At 33.8% G+C, this 17,416-nt stretch overlaps 1 protein-coding gene across 3 annotated transcripts in view; it reads left to right on the top strand.

Annotated features, from left to right (window-relative positions):
* SLC25A21 (solute carrier family 25 member 21) overlaps positions 1-17,416 on the top strand; it is a 697,719-nt gene that overhangs the window by 361,936 nt on the left and 318,367 nt on the right. For all 3 annotated transcript variants that reach the window (XM_078150322.1, XM_078150324.1, XM_078150323.1), the window contains exon 2: positions 3,203-3,251. In XM_078150322.1, the coding sequence (XP_078006448.1) occupies positions 3,203-3,251 (49 nt within the window). The remainder of the gene's footprint in view (positions 1-3,202; positions 3,252-17,416) is intronic.

The raw sequence follows: 17,416 nt of genomic DNA, 5'->3' as shown, positions 1-17,416 counted from the left end.
ATTACTTCAGTGAATAGCAGATTCAGTGTCATGCCAATCAATTAGCCAAAGAATGTTTTATAGAATTTGAAAGATAAAATTTCACCTACAAAAACAAAACATGAAGAATCTTAAGAGGAATATTGAAGAAAAATGGGAAGAAAGTGACTGTATGGTAGAAGTTTAAAGTTTACTACAAACATAAAGTTTACTACAAAGCAGTGATCATCAAAATAATTTGTTACTGATTGAAAAATAGAAAAGTTGACCAGTAGAATAGATTAGGTTTACAAGATCTGACACCAAAAAAATATATCCACATGATATTTAATAAACTCAAGAATTACAACTACTGGAGTAAAGACTATTCATTGCAAAAAAAAAAATGCTGAGAAAGCAGGAAGACATTATGGCAGTATTAGGGTTATTTCAAAATCTCACACCAGAGAATATAAACTTCAAATGGTTGCAAGTTCTAGATGTATTATAAGGTCATATGAGAAGCAAATTATAAGAGACAAAATACCTTTCACAGCGATGGATAAGGGAAGATTTCTTGGTCAAACAAAGGGATAGAGAGGATCCCAGGACATAAAGTGTATAATTTTGATTCTATGAAACTGATAAGTTTCTGTATAAACAAATCAATATAATGAGAATGGGAAAGAAACTAAGGAAAAATCTTTACAGCAAATTTCTGCTATCCAAGATACATAGAGAACTGACACAAATAAAAAAGAATAAGAACCATCATTCAATAGATCAATGGCTAAAGAATATGAATAGACAATTCTAAAAAGAAGAAAGTCAGGCTATCCACCACCATATGAAAAAAAAATACTCCAAGTCACTAACAATAAGAGAAATGCAAATTAATGCAAAATAAAGCAACTTTGAGTTTCTAACTCACACCCAGCAGATTGCAAAATATGATAATAAAGAAAATTGTAGTTTTTGGAGGGGCTATTGCAGGACAGGTACACTAATGCCCTATTGCTGAAGTTATCAAATGGTCCAACTATTGTAGAAAGCAAGTATACCTCCAAAGTCAATAAAATTGTATGTACCCAGTGGTAGTATTATTCAGCTTATACCATAAAGATGTCAAAGAAAGAGTAAAAGGATGGATAGACACAAATATATACTGCAAATATGTATGTGTGTGTGTGTGTGTGTGTGTGTGTGTGTGTGTGTGTGTGTGTGTACTGCAGCATTTTTTGTTGTGGGGAAGAATTGAAACAAAATGAAGCCCTATTATTTGAGAAATGACTGGATAAATTATGGTAAATTAAAGTAATGGAAATATATTATCCCATAAGAAATAATGTAAAGGGAAGATTTAGAGAAACTTAAGAGGACTTGTGTGAACTGATGGTGAGTGAAGTGAGCAAAACCAGGAGAATGAATGGTACAATGACTACAACATTGTAAAGAAAAACAACCCTAAAAGACTCAAGACTGCTCAGTGCAATGACCAATTATGACTCTTGATAGAAGGCTGTTAATGAATAATTATTCCTATCTCGTCACTGACAGACAATGAACTAGAGGTGAAAATGAGACATGTTTTGGATACTACCAATGCGTAGATTTGTTTTGTGTGGCTGGAGATGGTGAAGGACTTAGGGAAGATTTGGCAGAAGTGGTAGTCATACTAAAAACTAGGCATAAAGGAGCATCAATGAATCATTAAACAAATAAATAGAAAAGAACAGAAGGAATTTCAGAAAGGGACATACACAGGACAGTGTCAGAACCACCATATTAATTTTGAATTATAAAAAACAAAAATACTCCAAGCTGTATATAGAGAGGATAAAAGGGCAAACAATATATGTGCCAGTACAGTTTTATATACCATCTTTTTTTTCTAATTTTCTGTACATATTGAAAAGAATCATGTTAGTCAATAATAATAATAATAATAATAATAATAACAATAATGATAATAGTAATTTGATTTTAAAGAGTAAATAAAAATGTATATATTGATAGATTGATTCTTACCATCTATTAATATCTAAGTCCCTTGCAGTGCTGTTTCTGATTCTACCACACTACTAAAGCTGATTATGCCAAAGTTAGTGATAATCTCTTAACTGCCAAATCTCATGGCCTTTTCTTTGTTCCCATTCTCCTTAATTTCAATGATGCTTTTCTTACTTTTGACTGTAACCACCTGACTACTCTCTTTTCCCTTTGCTTCTGTTTCACTAATCTCTTATGGTTCTTTTCCTACCAACATGACTGCTCCTCTTGATTTACCTTTCCTGAATCATCTCCTTTGTCCTAATATGGGTGGCACATCTGTTGCTCTCAATTCCTTATTTTGACTCTTCCAACCTTCCTATGCCTATCAGTTCATAAGCTAGTCTATTCTCTCTTTACATTCATTCTCCCAAGAGTAGAAAAGAGTGAAATGCAAGAAAAACATCAATGCCAATGTGTTCAAAGCATCATCACAGCCACAGCCTGAATGTGGAGATAAAGCAGCTCCTGGTATCTCTTTTTGCCTGGAGGCTGTGTTATAACCATTTCTTCCTTGCTCCCCATCAGCAAAGAGAACTCTAACTGGAATTCTCCTTTGGAGCCTTTTGTATGCACATTATGTCATGGCTCAGGAGCCAATTAAAAGTCTTTTCATCACCATGCAAGTAAGTGTACAGGAAATAATCACAGAATAATTGCACGTTTTGCACAACCACTCTCTGTGGTTTGGCAACAGGTAGAGCATGAAGTACATGCCCAAATGACTGTATCCCTATTGACCAGTATTCCATTACAGAGATAATGTATGTAAAATGCTTTATAAACTTTAAAATACTACATATAAGTCAAATATGATTCTTCTCCACACCTGGGTAGGGTTTGTTTAAGTGTATGGACAAAAAACCATATCTGTTTGTTAGATGGTATTTTCCTGAAAATAGACTGTAACATGTTCATATAGATGTGCTTATCTGATGCTTGAATTTTCACTGAAAATTTACTCATAAAGAAAAAAAATCATTCTTTATCAAATCTTCAACACAATTTATTTGTTTGGTGGAAGCCTTATCTATTTCTTTTTATTCATCATTAGGCATTTACTTTTAATTGGCTGTCTGCTCCCTTAAGTCTCTTATTTAGACCATTCTTCATAGGTAAGAAATCAAGAGTTGGAAAAAAATAAGAATTGGTGTTTATATAAATGGTTACCAGCCTTTTCTTTACCATCTTTCAGGTCTTATGGAAATCTGCCTGATGCATCCTCTAGATGTGGTGAAAACCAGGTAAAATTCTGCTTAAACAAGTTTTATTGACTTTGGATGATATCCAAATTAAGATCTGTTAGAAAACTAAATGCCAGGACATGTCTCCGTCTAGTAAGTTCTCCTTCAAATGGCATTTATATTTACTTCTTTCAACAAAAATACTACGTGATAGTCCAAAATCGCAGAGCATAAGGCATTCCTTTGGTAGGGTCATCTGAAGGTGTTCGATATTTTACTGTCTTCATAAGATAGTATTGTGGATATATTCATGTGAATGCTAAATATATCTAAGTGATAGTAATTATGAAATAAAATTTTCACGTGGAATTGTTTATAATATATTGTCATTTTAGGGCATTTTATAGTTAGCGTTTGGTGACTCAAGTATTGTTCAAAGAATTTGCTTATGAACCTGTATGCCAGTATAAAATGCTTCCAAGAATAATAGATAAAAATCAGAGTAATTTTCCTGCAGTACAAAATAAGTTCAGCATGACCTACTGGGTTATGACCTATGGAATTTTAAAAAGATTTGTTCTGAGGCAGGATTACTAAGATGAAAATAAGAAATATACTATATGACTTTAAATTATACATTTCTACCTGGAAAGATTCCTTTTCACCTTGCATGTTGATCTTGATCAGGCAAGAGCTGATTAAAAACAGTAACATGTAATGGTAGTTATGGTATAAAGTCCAAGAAAAAATTTTAAACAAGAACCCCCCCAATATAACAGGAATATGACAAGAAAAATAGAAATTAAAATAATCCACCACAAAAATCCTTAGAGAAAAAAATAACTGACCACCATTTGGCTAAACTGTCACTCCTAGTATTATTACCAGCAGTCATTTCTTTGTGTCAAACCCTGCTCTCTTCACTTTGCATCCCCTGCCCTGCCTGGTCTCCACTCCACAGAACAAGATGTCTCTTCAATCTGTACTTAGATTTCATCAGTTAACTTTGTGGAGGTTTATAGCATTTTTCATTATAAGAGCTTCAAAATTGTCTTGGATCATTGTATTGATCAGAATAGCCAAGTCATTTACAGTGGATTGTTGTACAATATTTAGTTTTTCTCCATTACACAAAAAACAATTTTACTATTCATTTTTTGTTAATCTTTGAGTTCCAAATCCCACCTCCCCCCATCCTTTCCCTGCCATCTCCTTGAGAAGGCAAGTACTTTAATATAGATTATAGATGAGGCCATGTAAAACATATTTAGGTATTTACCATGTTTCAAAAGAGAATGTAGACCAAAAAAATGCCCATTATCACCACTATTATTCAGTATTTTACTAGAAATGCTAGCTATAGCAATATAAGCCAAAAAGAGAAATTTAAGGAACACACAAAAAAATGCATTGAGGAACCAAAATTAAAAAGTATACTTTGATCTGCATTTAGATGGCATCAGTTCTGGAGGTGGATAGCATTTTTTATTTTATCATAAGTCCTTCAGAATTGTCTTGTAGCATTGTATTGTTGAGAATAGCTAAGTCATTCACAGTTGACCACCATACAATATTACTGTTAGTGTGTACAATAATATCCTGGCCCTACTCAGTTCACTTTGCATCAATTCAGATAAATCTTTCAAGGTTTTTCTGAAAGCGCCCTGCTCATCATTTTTTATAGCATGATAGTATTGCATCACAATCGTATACCACAACTTATTCAGCCACTTCTCAATTGATGGGCATCTTTTCAATATCCAATTCTTTGCCACCGTGAAAAGAATTTCTATAAATGTTTTTGTACATATTTCACATTTTCCTTCTTCTGAACAACTGAATAACAAATAGCAGCATTAGCAGCAATAACTATCATGAACTCAAAAAAAGTAAAAGCAAAAATAGATCTAATTAAAAGAGATAATCTGGGAAACTACATTTTGCTAAAAGGTAATGAAATAATATAAACAAATTTACAAGTTTATCTGATAATGGCCTCATTTATCCAATATATAGGGAACTGAATCAAATTTATAAAATACGAGCCACTTCCCAAAATCACTTTGACAGTAAGGATCAATTGAAGTGGTGAGAGACTTGAGGTGCAATTAGAAGACTGTTGCAATAATCTAGATGAAAGGTAATGCGGTTTCAACTAAGGTCACGAATGTGTGAGTACAGAGAAGGGGTCAAATACAAGAAATGTTAGGGAGGTAGAAATGGTAAGATCTGGTACTAGGCTGGATATATGAGATGAAAAAGAATGAGGAGTGTAAGATCACAAGCCTGAGCCTTCGAATAGTTAATGATGCCTTTAAGAGAAACAGGGACATTTGAAAGAGGGGGAGATTTAGGGGGAAAGATGATGAGTTTAATCTTAGACGCAATGAGTTTAATATTTCTACTGGGTTTCCAGTTTGAATAGAAAAAAATCTAAGAAATTATGATAAAATATTTGAAAATACCAGGAAAATTGTCCAGAAATATTAGAAGCAGATGATATAGTTTGAGAGAAACTATGGAATGCCAATGAAAAGAAACCCGAGGTTTAACTCACTGCGATATTTTCATAGTCAAATTTCAGAATTATGATATTGAACAATAAATTTGGCAGTCACCAATGGGGGGGAATTTTGTAGTCAAATACCATCAAAATATCACACTGCTGCTATTTATTATAATAAATTAAAGAAAAATTTTAATATGATATTCTGAAAAGCAAGAAAGGAAAAAACCAAAATATTGGGTTTACTTCCCTCCCCCCAATATCCTACAAAGCTAAGCCTATTTATCAAAAATGATAATTGGGCTTAAACAAAAAAAAAATCAAGACATTCCGGTAAGAGAACTAAGAGATGAACAGAGTATTCAACATATGAACTAGACAAAACCAAGTTAAACACTTAATGTAAGACTAAGAAATGAAACATTTGTTATCTTGTGGCTAGGGCTAGGAATATATGTAAGTGTGGAATGGGAAAATATTTTTGTTTATTTAAAAAAAATTCCCTACTGTATCCAATTGCTGCCTTTGAGAATTAAAATTCCTTGGGATAGGTTCTATAGTGTTCTAAAAGTGTATGGAATAAGAAATGAATGGAGTTCAAAACGGTTCTTGGAAATTGTTGTTACAGGTTACTGCATCTGAACTGGAAAAGGGAATCTAAAAGAAAGGTTAAAAAAAAGGAAAATATAGAACTCATTGGATTGTTGGAAAATTTAGATTTGGTTGATTTATGGCACTTCTGAATGGGCATATTAACATATATGTATATATTTCACGATATCAATAATACATTTATAAAAAATTGATATGTTAAGACATAAAGAACTCATAACTAAATATAAAATAGCATAAATAATAAACATCCTTTACAGACCATAATACAATAAAGCAGTAAGTAAAAAAGGAATTATGAACAAAAGATACACAATCAAATACAGACTAAATAATGATATTCTATATGATGAGCAGACTAAAGAACAAATCATTGAAATGATGAATAGCTATATTAAAAAGAATGATAGAAATGGGACCAAATACTAAATCTTGGGGAATACATGTATAGTAGTTCTTGGAGAAAAACTATAACTAAAGGGGAGAAATTTTTAACCAAATAGTGATTATATCATTTGAAACCATTGTCTAGATCATTTGTAGTTAAGATACATTAAATACAACTGTGAGGTTTTACTTCACACTTTAAAAAAGGGCAAATGGCCAAGAAATGAGAATAATCAATGTTGTCACTCTTTGAACATAGGCCACTTCTGGGCATATTCTTTAGGAAATCAAAGGCAGAAATAGTGGTCCAATACACAAAAAATTCATAGTAGTTTTCTTTGTGCTCACAAAACCTCAAAAAAACTGAGTGTTCATAAATTAGAGAATGGCTGAATAACTGTGTTACACTGTAATGTAATAAGAAATTATAAATTTAAAATTTTAGAGAAATATGGGAAGATTAGTCTAAACTAATGTAGTGTAAAATGTATATAGAAGAACATTAGACACTTATAGCAATGTAAAGGAAAATAATCGCTAAGATGAAACCAAACTTTGAATAATTTGAAAAGCAGGGATGGTCCTAGATAACAAATAATGGAATGTATCTCCTTTCTCTCAAATGAAGGGGGCTAGGCATGGGGCCAGCAGAGATTTCTAAGGAAGAATATATACAATATCAGACCCTATCTCTCCTGCTAATTGTTTTTGCTTATTTTGTTGTTGTAGGAAAAGGTTCATTCTGGAGGGGTCGGATTTTTTTCCTAAAAGTGACTGTGATATAATGACAAAATGTCAATAAAACAGATTTTTATAAAAAAGAATGAATCAGGATTATATTTGCTCCCTTGTTTTCAAAAACATAACACAACATCACACATACCAAAGCTTTTCTGGAAGAACACTTTGTTATTTCATTCTCACAACTCAGAAAAACAATATAAAATAGTATGCCGTTTTGAAATTAGAACCTGTTATTATTCTAAGAAGTCTCTTCGAGAAAATTACAGAAACCTATCATATGGTACTTTGACTTGTAGGCAGCAAATTCCTGTCATGAATGCCTAAGAGTGCTGCAGGAATCTAACTCCACTAGATTGGTTCAATCTGTCTGTTATTTGTGTTAGCTAGATAGGCATGCCTCTCCTCAGCTAATCCTTTTTTTTTTTTTAGTGATTTGTGTTCGTCACAATGAAATTCTAATCTGATTCCTTATTTATGTGGAGTTAATCCTGGGTTCTTGAGTACAAGTTCTGGCAGATCCTTACAAACTTTAAGGTAATTCTTCAAGTGTGGCTCCAGTGATGGACCCAGAGTACATTTCTTGACTGAGAATCATCTACATTTGGAGATATTCAACATCTGATTGATTATTCTTTAATGAACTTTTTTGAGCAACAGCAACTCAAAGCCCATCTATTAAGCTAGAGAGGAGCTGTGATTTGTGTCATTGGAAGGAAATGATCACACCAATGAGTTTCAGATTCTTAAAATCTAGACATTAAACCCGTACTTCCTCCTTCTTACCTGCCAAAGGAAATGAAATTTCCATTGTTGAGGATGTACTTTGAGGGTAAAAACTCTAGCAGGATTAATAGATTAATTGACTAATCCTCAATTACTTTATCATGGATTAATTTACTTCATTATGTAGAAGAGAGAAGAGGAGAAGAGGAAACAGAGTGGATAGATTTTGATGGAGGATGAGGCAGTTATGAAAGGGATATAGTGCTACCAAGGTAAGACAAGTCCTGGAGGTGAAATACAGTAGTAATCCTAGACATTTTGGGGATAGGAGGAAAATAATTAGCATGCAAAGTGTAGAAATTAAAATGGAATATTGAACAAGGCACATAACTAAAATGACATTCCTCCTGAATCCAGGGCTGGTGCTCTATCCACTGTGCCACTTAGCTGTCCCTATTTTTAAAATATTTAATAAATTTCTCTTTTATTTTTTGCACTTAGTAGTATTCTATTTTTTCCAATTACATGTAAAGATAGTTTTCAACATTTATTTTTGTAAGATTTTGAGTTTCAAGCTTTTCTTCCTCTCTCTGTTCTCTCCTCCCACAAAACAGCAAGAAATCTGATATAGGTTATACATGTACAATCATGTTAAACATATTTCCACGTTAGTCATGTTGTGAGAAAAGAATCATAACAAAAGGAAAAAAATGAGAAACAAAAAAACTAACAAAAAAAGTGAAAATAGTATACTTTGATCTGCATTCAGACTCCATAGTTCTTTCTCTGGATGCGGATAACATTTTCCATCATGAGTCTTTGGAATTGTCTTACATCACTGTATTACTGAGAAGAACTAAGGAAATCATAGTTGATCATCGCATAATATTGATGTTACTGTGTACAATGCTCTGGTTCTGCTCACTTCACTCAGTATCAGTTCATGTAAATCTTTCCAGGTTTTTCTGAAATCTGTCTGCTCATCATTTCCTATAGAACAGTAGTACTCTATTACATTCAAATGCCACAGTTTGCTCAGCCATTCCCCATTGATGGGTATCTACTCAGTTTCCAATCCTTTGCCACCACAAAAAGAGCAGCTATAGATATTTTGGACATGTGAGTTCTTTTCCTCTTTTTATGATCTTTTTGGGGTATAGACCTATAAGTGGTATTGCTGGATCAAAGAGTATGCACAGTTTTGTAGCCCTTTGGGCATAGTTCCAAATTGCTCTCTGCTAACAATGCATTAGTGTTCCAATTTTCCCACATCTTCTCCAACATTTTTTATTTTCCTTTTCTGTCATGTTAGCCAATGTGATAGGTGTAAGGTGGTACCTCAGAGTCATTTTTACTTGTATTTCTCTAATCAATAGCTATTTAGAGCATTTTTTCTTATGACTATAGATAGCTTTAATTTCTTCTTCTGAAAACTGACTGTTCATGTCCTTTGACCATTTATCAATTGGGGAAAAACATATATTCTTATAAAATTGACTCAATTCTCTACATATTTCAGAAATGAGGCCTTTATCAGAAACACTGGCTGTAATTTTTTTCTCAGCTTTCTGCTTTTCTTCTAATCTTGGTTGCATTGGCTTTGTTTGTTCAAAACCTTCTTAATTTAATGTAACCAAAATTTTCCATTTTGTATTTCATAATGTTCTCTATGTCTTGTTTGGTCGTAAATTCTTGCCTTCTGCATAGATCTAACAGATAAATTATTCCTTGCTCTCCTAATTTGCTTATGGTATCACCCTTTATGTCTAAATCAAGTACCCATTTTGACTTTATCTTGGTATGTGGTGTAAGATGTTGGTCGATGCATAGTTTCTGCCATACTGTTTTCTGGCATTTTTTGTCAGATAGTGATTTCTTATCCCAGAAGCTGGAGCCTTTGGGTTTATCAAACAGTAGATTACTATAGTCATTGGTTACTCTGTCTTGTGTACCTAACCTATTCCACTGATACATCACTCTATTTCTTAGCCAGTACCAAATAGTTTTGGTGATTGCTGATTTATAATACAGAGTTAGATGTGGTACAGCTAGGCCATCTTCTCTTGCATTTCTTTTCATTAATTCACTTGATATTTTTGACTTTTTGTTCTTCTGGTAGTTTGGTTGGTATGGCACTGAATAAGTAAATAAATTTAGGGAGAATTGTCATTTTTTTCACACTGTTTTTTTTAGTGAGGCAGTTGGGGCCAAGTGACTTGCCCAGAGTCACATAGCTAGGAAGTATTATGTGTCTGAGGCTGGATTTGAACTCAGGTCCTCCTGACACCAGGGCCAGTGCTCTATTCACTGCACCACCTAGCTGCCCTAAGAATTGTGATTTTTATTGTATTAGCTTGGCCTACCCATGAAGAACTGACAGTTTCCCCGTTATTTAGGTCTGACTTTATTTGTGTGAAAAGTGTTTTGCAATTGTGTTCATATAGTTCCTGGGTTTGTCTTGGCAGGTAGACTCCCAAATATTTTATGTTGTCTACAATTATTTTAAATGGAATTTCTCTTTCTACCTTTTGCTGCTAGGCTTTGCTGGTAATGTGTGTGTGTGTGTGTGTGTGTGTGTGTGTGTGTGTGTGTGTGTGTGTGTGTGTGTGTGTATGTATGTGTGTGTGTATATATGCTGATGTTTTATGTGGGTTAATTTATATCCTGCAACTTTGCTAAAGTTGTTAACTGTTTCAAGTGTTTTTTAGTTGATTCTGTAGGATTCTTTAAAAGAGTGAAAGTTTTGTTTCCTCATTGCCTATTTTAATTCCTTCAATCTCTTTTCTTTCTTCTTTTTGCTATAGCTAACATTTCTAGTACAAAATTGAATCACAGTGGTGATAACAGGTAGCCTTATTTCATTTCTGATCTCAGTGGGAATGCTTCTAACTTATCATTACATATAATGTTTGCTGATGGTTTTAGATAGATATTTCTTATCATTTTAAGGAAAGCTTTATCTTTTAAAAGTAGTCAGCTCCTCTGGTTATATTATCCTTCCAACAACAAAGTGTGACATTATGCACTAAAAGTTTCATATCCATATATTAATGAGTGAAATAAATCATTTATGAAGTGCTTACTATGAGCAAAACGCTATGCTAAATGCTGAGGACGCAAAAAGAGAAGAGAGTCTCTTTTCTCATGGAGCTCACATGCTATGGGGGAGACAATGCACATGGAACCTTTCAGGTGCAAATCAGATGGAAAGGTCTTGTGGTACTTACGATGCAGCAGCATAGCAGATGCCTCATCTTTAATGTCATTTCTGCTGATAAAATCATTATCAGTTTCTGATATTGAACTATGTGACAATGCCAAGGACTTGGTTGGCAAGAGCTCTGGATCCTCAATAGATTTTGGCTGTAACACTTTGTGAGTGCTACATTTTTGTGTGATACATACATTCCTATGTATATGTGTATATATGAATGTTTAGGGCATAAATATGTATTTATGCCCATTACATATAATTGTAATGATGCTTTTCTTTCCCGAACTTTTTAAAAAGGGTAGACTTTCTCTGGTATCCCTATTAAATTTGGGGAAATATAAATATAAAGATGGAGAAGAAGGCATCCATGGTAGTGTCTTGAGCAAAAATCCCCAGTTTCTTGCTAGCTGTTTGGCTGGGAATGTTTACCAATTCTGTTTATTGTTGATTGATGAAAGAAGTTAGAGCTTTAGGACCTTTGCTCTCATTTTGAGCTTTTCTTTTTGTATATTATTGTTAACTTGACTTTATTCTTTCATTGCAAAACAGGTCAGTTCTGATATTGAGCTCAAAGCTTCAGGAGCTTAAATATATGCAATATATAAGCAAAGAGGTACAGTACTAGATGCTATCAGTTTGGGGGATCCAGTTGTTGAAGCCTCAGGAAAGAGGATATCAGAGAGAATTTTTTTATCTTTACCTCTTACCCAGTACTCCTGGAGAGATGTGACTTGAAGAAATGAGAGGCAGGTGAAGAAAGGAAGGCAGAGAAAATGTCGGGAAGAAATATGTAGCTATTAAGTGCAGCAATGCTAGTAGGTGGGTAGTGTATGGAATACTGTTAGGGTTTGAATGTCTAAGTAAGCAGCCAGATTCAAGAAACCAGATATTGATAAAAAAAAAAAAACTATTGTAAACTTGGTGATTAGAGATGGAGGTGCAGCCAACAAATGCAGTTTGGAGTAGTTCTGGAGAGAATTGGCACAGCCATGGAGAATAAGTGACAGCAACAACTATCACTAGTACCTAAAGGTACTTTATGTAGCTTAGAGGAATAAGTATAGCACAGGTAAAGAAATGTAAATGTATTGGTTGTGTCCAGAAAAACTCACTGTTGGTTTGAAATGCCATTTACTTTGTGCATACCTACTTACAGACTTTTGATAAATGTTTTTTACAATCCTCTACATTTTTTCATGGGCCAGTCAATTCAATTCAATTTAATTCAATAAGCATTTCTTATGTACATATGATAGGCACTGGAAATACAAAACTAAAAAATGCCACAGTTTCTGCCATCAAAGTATATTCTATTGGAAGAAAATTACATGGAAATAGAGAACTAAATACAAAATGTGCACAAAATAAATACAAAACAGTTTCTGGGGGAAGAGAATACTAAGATATGGGGAATCAGGAAAGGCCTTGTGTGAGATGTAGAAAATAAAGACAGCCAGGAGTTCTAGGAGGGACAGATGAGAGGGAAGAACATTATCAGGTTAGGGGACAGCCTGTGCATAGTTACAGAGGCAAGTCCCTATGAGCCCTGAAATAATATGAAAAAAAGTTATAGAGACCATGTTCCTTTTCCTAGGATATGAAGGAAAGAAAATTCTATGCAGGTTGTCTGAAAGTTGCTGCGTATCTGTAAAACATCAAAGAGCAAAGTGATATTCATTTAATTAAACTTCTAAATTTAATTAAACTTCTAAACTCTTCCAGTAGAATAAAAAGAAGGATCAGATATTTTGGCCCTCTTTCTTTCTTTAGGGACTAGTAAAAAGGAGAAAACAGCTGCTTGAATGAAGCAGCTTAAGGGTCAAATATTGTTCTGCTCTGCTGTTCTGACATCACTTAACTCTCCCCAGGAGACTAAATACTAACATCATTCATTTGACATATCCACAGTCAGTCTGGGCATCAGTCCTAACATCAGCCATCATTTTATTCCTCTCTGGGCATCTGTTAGGTCAATGATTACAAGCAAATACTATAATTCAGGCTTTAACACTTTATTTTGATTGGATGGTTGTGGAGGGATAAAGAAGATACTTGTATGCTTATATGAAAACACAATATAACCATCAAGTAAAAATGTAGATGTCAATTTCAAACTTTGAATAGTCATTGGTAGTTGACAAAGAGGGTTATAATTTGACACCTGGCAAAATCAGGTAAATCGCAGAGCATAAAGAGAAAGGAAATGAGATTTGAGAAAATGTCCGACTTTTTCTTAAGATGTCCTATAAATAACAGTTTTCAAGTATCTTTTCTTCTAATGGAAAGGAATTACCCACGATTTAGAGGTAGTATCTATCATTCTGTGATCGAGGTTCAACTAGTTTGATCTCCCATCCTAGTCCCTGAAAATCACCAATGAAAGACTCTAACTAGAAAGCTTCTCAGAAGTAAACTCCTGGGAATAAAAAGAAAGGTGAATAATTGTTCTAACTGATACTTAAACTAATGAGCCAAGATACAGGTAGCAGTTTCAGTTCTGAAAAAGATTTTTGGAGTAGTCCTAATTACAGAGTTTATAGAATGAGACTCCATAGTTCCTAAAAAAAAAAAAAGCCAAAACCTTATTTTCTCCTGTCCACTATGTATGACTATTTTCTTTTATGTAATAAGATTAAAACATTGACCTCTGGATTTGCTGAATTTTTCAATCCTTGGCTCCCTCACAGTTGTTCTGGATCATTTCCTAAAAACTGTATTTGATATAGAATAGTTTCTCCTTTTTCTTATTCCTCTGACAGATTATGAATTTAGGAACACCTACATATAAGACCCTAAGTCCCTGTGCAACTTCTTTCTTCTTAAATGAAAAATATTCTATTAGAACTTGATAATTATCTGGAGAGGGGGAATTTCTACACCTTACTGCTATTCCAGGAGTAAATGTCACGGGAATTCCCCTCCCCCTGATTTACTTGATATTTCTATCTATTGATATCCCAGTTTCAGTATATGAATAGTTCAAAATGAAGTAAGTAACAAAGTGAGAAGTCTTCAGGCATAGAATGAAGGAAACTTGAAAGCAAAAACTCATTTCAAAATTAGCAAAACCTCAAGGTTACTTCTGGCAAATACTTCAAAGCCATTTTTGGTTTTCTTCACAATATTTATTATTATGGTTATAACTATTTTAAAAAACTATTTTTATATCCCAATATGATTAAAAGAGTTAATTATTATGCTGATTTTGTGAATAGCCTTTTTTGGGGGGGGGATTTTTTTCATTGTGAAGATAGAGATATTTGTACTTTGTTGATATGACAATGGAGGAGAGGACTTCTGTATTTCAAATTTTCCTAGACTGAGCAAACTATGTCTGTCATTATTTATATAAAATAGTTTGTTTCATGAATGTTGGAGAAGTAGAGATTAAGATTCTAAAAGCATTAGAAGTATTTATTAAGGCGGCTTCAAATGTGTCCTGTAGCTGACCTGGAACAAAACCCAATAATTAGCAGCCAACTGTTGTAATGCTCATGGTTTTCTTCTTTTCTTTATTTTTTTTTAAGGCAGTTGGGGTTAAGTGACTTGCTAGGGTCACACAGCTAGTGTGTCAAGTGTTTGGTCTGAAGCCAGATTTGAACTCACATCCTCCTGACTTCAAGGCTGGTGCTCTATCCACTGTGCCACCTACCTGCCCTATTTTCTCCTTTTCTTAACTAAGCAGTTGAGTGGAAACTTTCTGCTGAAATATAGGAAATTACCTTTTATGGTGATATGCATGAATTGAAATAAGAAGAAATTATTTTATTTAAATAATAGAATCAATCTTTAGGCCCTGGGATCATAGATGTAGAACTGGAAGGGACCTCAAAGGTGATATGCTCCAATCCCTCATTTTACAGATGAGAAAGCTGAGACCTAAGAAGGTGAAGTCCCTTACCCAAAGTCACACCAGTAGTCTCCAGAGTCAGTGTCAGAATAAGTAAGACAGCAACTGGTGGAAAAGGTCTTGGGAATTTGCAGCTATTCAAGGAATATTAATAATTGTGATTTTCATCTATAAACCTTACAATAAACACTTAGAGAATGTAGAGAAAATACATTTTAAGTTGTGTCAGGTGCCCAGATTTCCTACCCCAAGAGTATTAACAGTACATTAAGCATCACATTCCATACTGCTTAGCCCATGAGACAAAAACACAGAACTAGTCTACTGCAATGTGTTTTTCTCACTTCAGTGATATAAAAACAAAATACTATGTCAATTTGAATGGACTCAGTTAATTAAAATGATTAAACTTCAAGGTATGGTATAAAAAGAGCATGAAATAAAAAATAAATTCCACAAAATCATGGAATATTAAAGTTGAAAAGAACCATAGAGATCATTTATTCCAACTTTCATATTTTACATGTGAGAAAAACAACAGCAAAGAAGAGATTTTTCCAAGGTCATATAGCTAGGAAAACACAGTTCTGGGACTTTAACATGGGTCTTCTTTTTTAAATCAAATACTCTTTCCAATACATTATACAGATTATGTACATTTACAATAAGCATGCATATATATCTGCCTGTGTACATATACATTCACGTACATATGTACTCTAGCATATACATACACGCACATATGGACATGAATATAGACAGGTAAACATATGTATTTGTGTATGTGTATATACATACAAAATACATATGCACTCATAGTATATATGCATACATAAATGTATATGTGCATATGTCTATCTATTTATATTTATGTACACATACATGTACACACTCTAAGTTTCTCCTTTCACATATATTCATTAAGAGTCTATTCAAAAGGAAATTATCTTTAGTCTACTAGGCAAGTCATTAAGTGAAGTAAACAGGCATTTATTAAATGCTTGGTATAGGCCAAGCATAGGGCTAAAAGCTGAGGCTAAATATATAATAATTTCAAAAAGGCAGTCACTCCCCTTAAAGAGCTTATATCCTAATGGGGGAAGATGACATAAAAAGCTGAAAAATGGGGAAAGGGAGAGAGGGAAAGATAATTGATTAGTGGCTTCACTAGAGAAAGTATGGTGAATAGGTGTGGAGCCTGGAGAGGAATGCAGACATGGCTGACCTGGACATTTTCCCTAAAATGGAGGTTCTATAAAATGGAGGAACCAGCCAATCAAGCGTAGGGTTCACATTTTGCTGTTGTTCAGTTTTGTCTGACTCTTTGTAACCCCATAGACCATCTTTTTCGATGGGTTGTTTGTTTTTTGCAAAAATACTGGAGTGGTTTGCCATTTCCTTCTCCAGTGGATTAAGACAAGCAGAGGTTAAGTGACTTATCCAGAGACACAAAACTAGTAAGTGTTTGAGGCTGGATTTGAACTCAGGCCTTCCTGACTCTAGGCCCAGTGCTTTATTCACTAAACCACCTACTTGCCTCATATTCAACATCTAGAAATAATAATAATAATAGTTTGCATTTATATAGTAATCTAAAGTTTGCAAAGAGCTTTACAAATATTTTCTTATTTTATCTTTACAACAACTGTGGGAAATAGGTGCTATTATTACCCCCCCCACCCTCATTTTACAGATGAGCAAACTGAGACAGATAAAGTTTAAATGACTTGCATTAATTTAGACTTCTACAGTAATGTCTATATTTTAATAAATTTTTGGTCAAGCATATCAGAGAAGATGTTATATTGTTGGTCGAGTATCTGAATGAATTTATGAATTTCACTCTTGTTAACAAAATAGAACTTCCAGGATGCTCAGGATAACAACAGTTTTCAGCTTTATTTGATTCTGAGCAATTTATTTTTCATTCCAGTGGCATGATTACCATTGTAAGGTCAATTCAAAAGCAACTCTTTCAAGCCTGAGGATAGAAGTTCAGCTAATACTAAAAGCTTTCCTTTCTCAGGAATCCCTAATGCTTTTAGTTTTTTTTTCCTCAGGTTTAATGTAGAACTCCTCAAGATTTGAAGCATATTATCCAACACTTGACAGAGAGGTGATAAACACAAGATAAATATACATGCCTTTTTGGACATGGCCTCAATATGATTTGTTTTCTCTGACAATGC

The sequence above is a fragment of the Phascolarctos cinereus genome, unplaced genomic scaffold, assembly GCF_003287225.1.
Source record: "Phascolarctos cinereus isolate Bilbo 61053 unplaced genomic scaffold, phaCin_HiC Scaffold_2;HRSCAF=192, whole genome shotgun sequence".
NCBI lineage: Eukaryota > Metazoa > Chordata > Mammalia > Diprotodontia > Phascolarctidae > Phascolarctos > Phascolarctos cinereus.
This window is presented reverse-complemented; position numbering and strand designations above follow the sequence as displayed.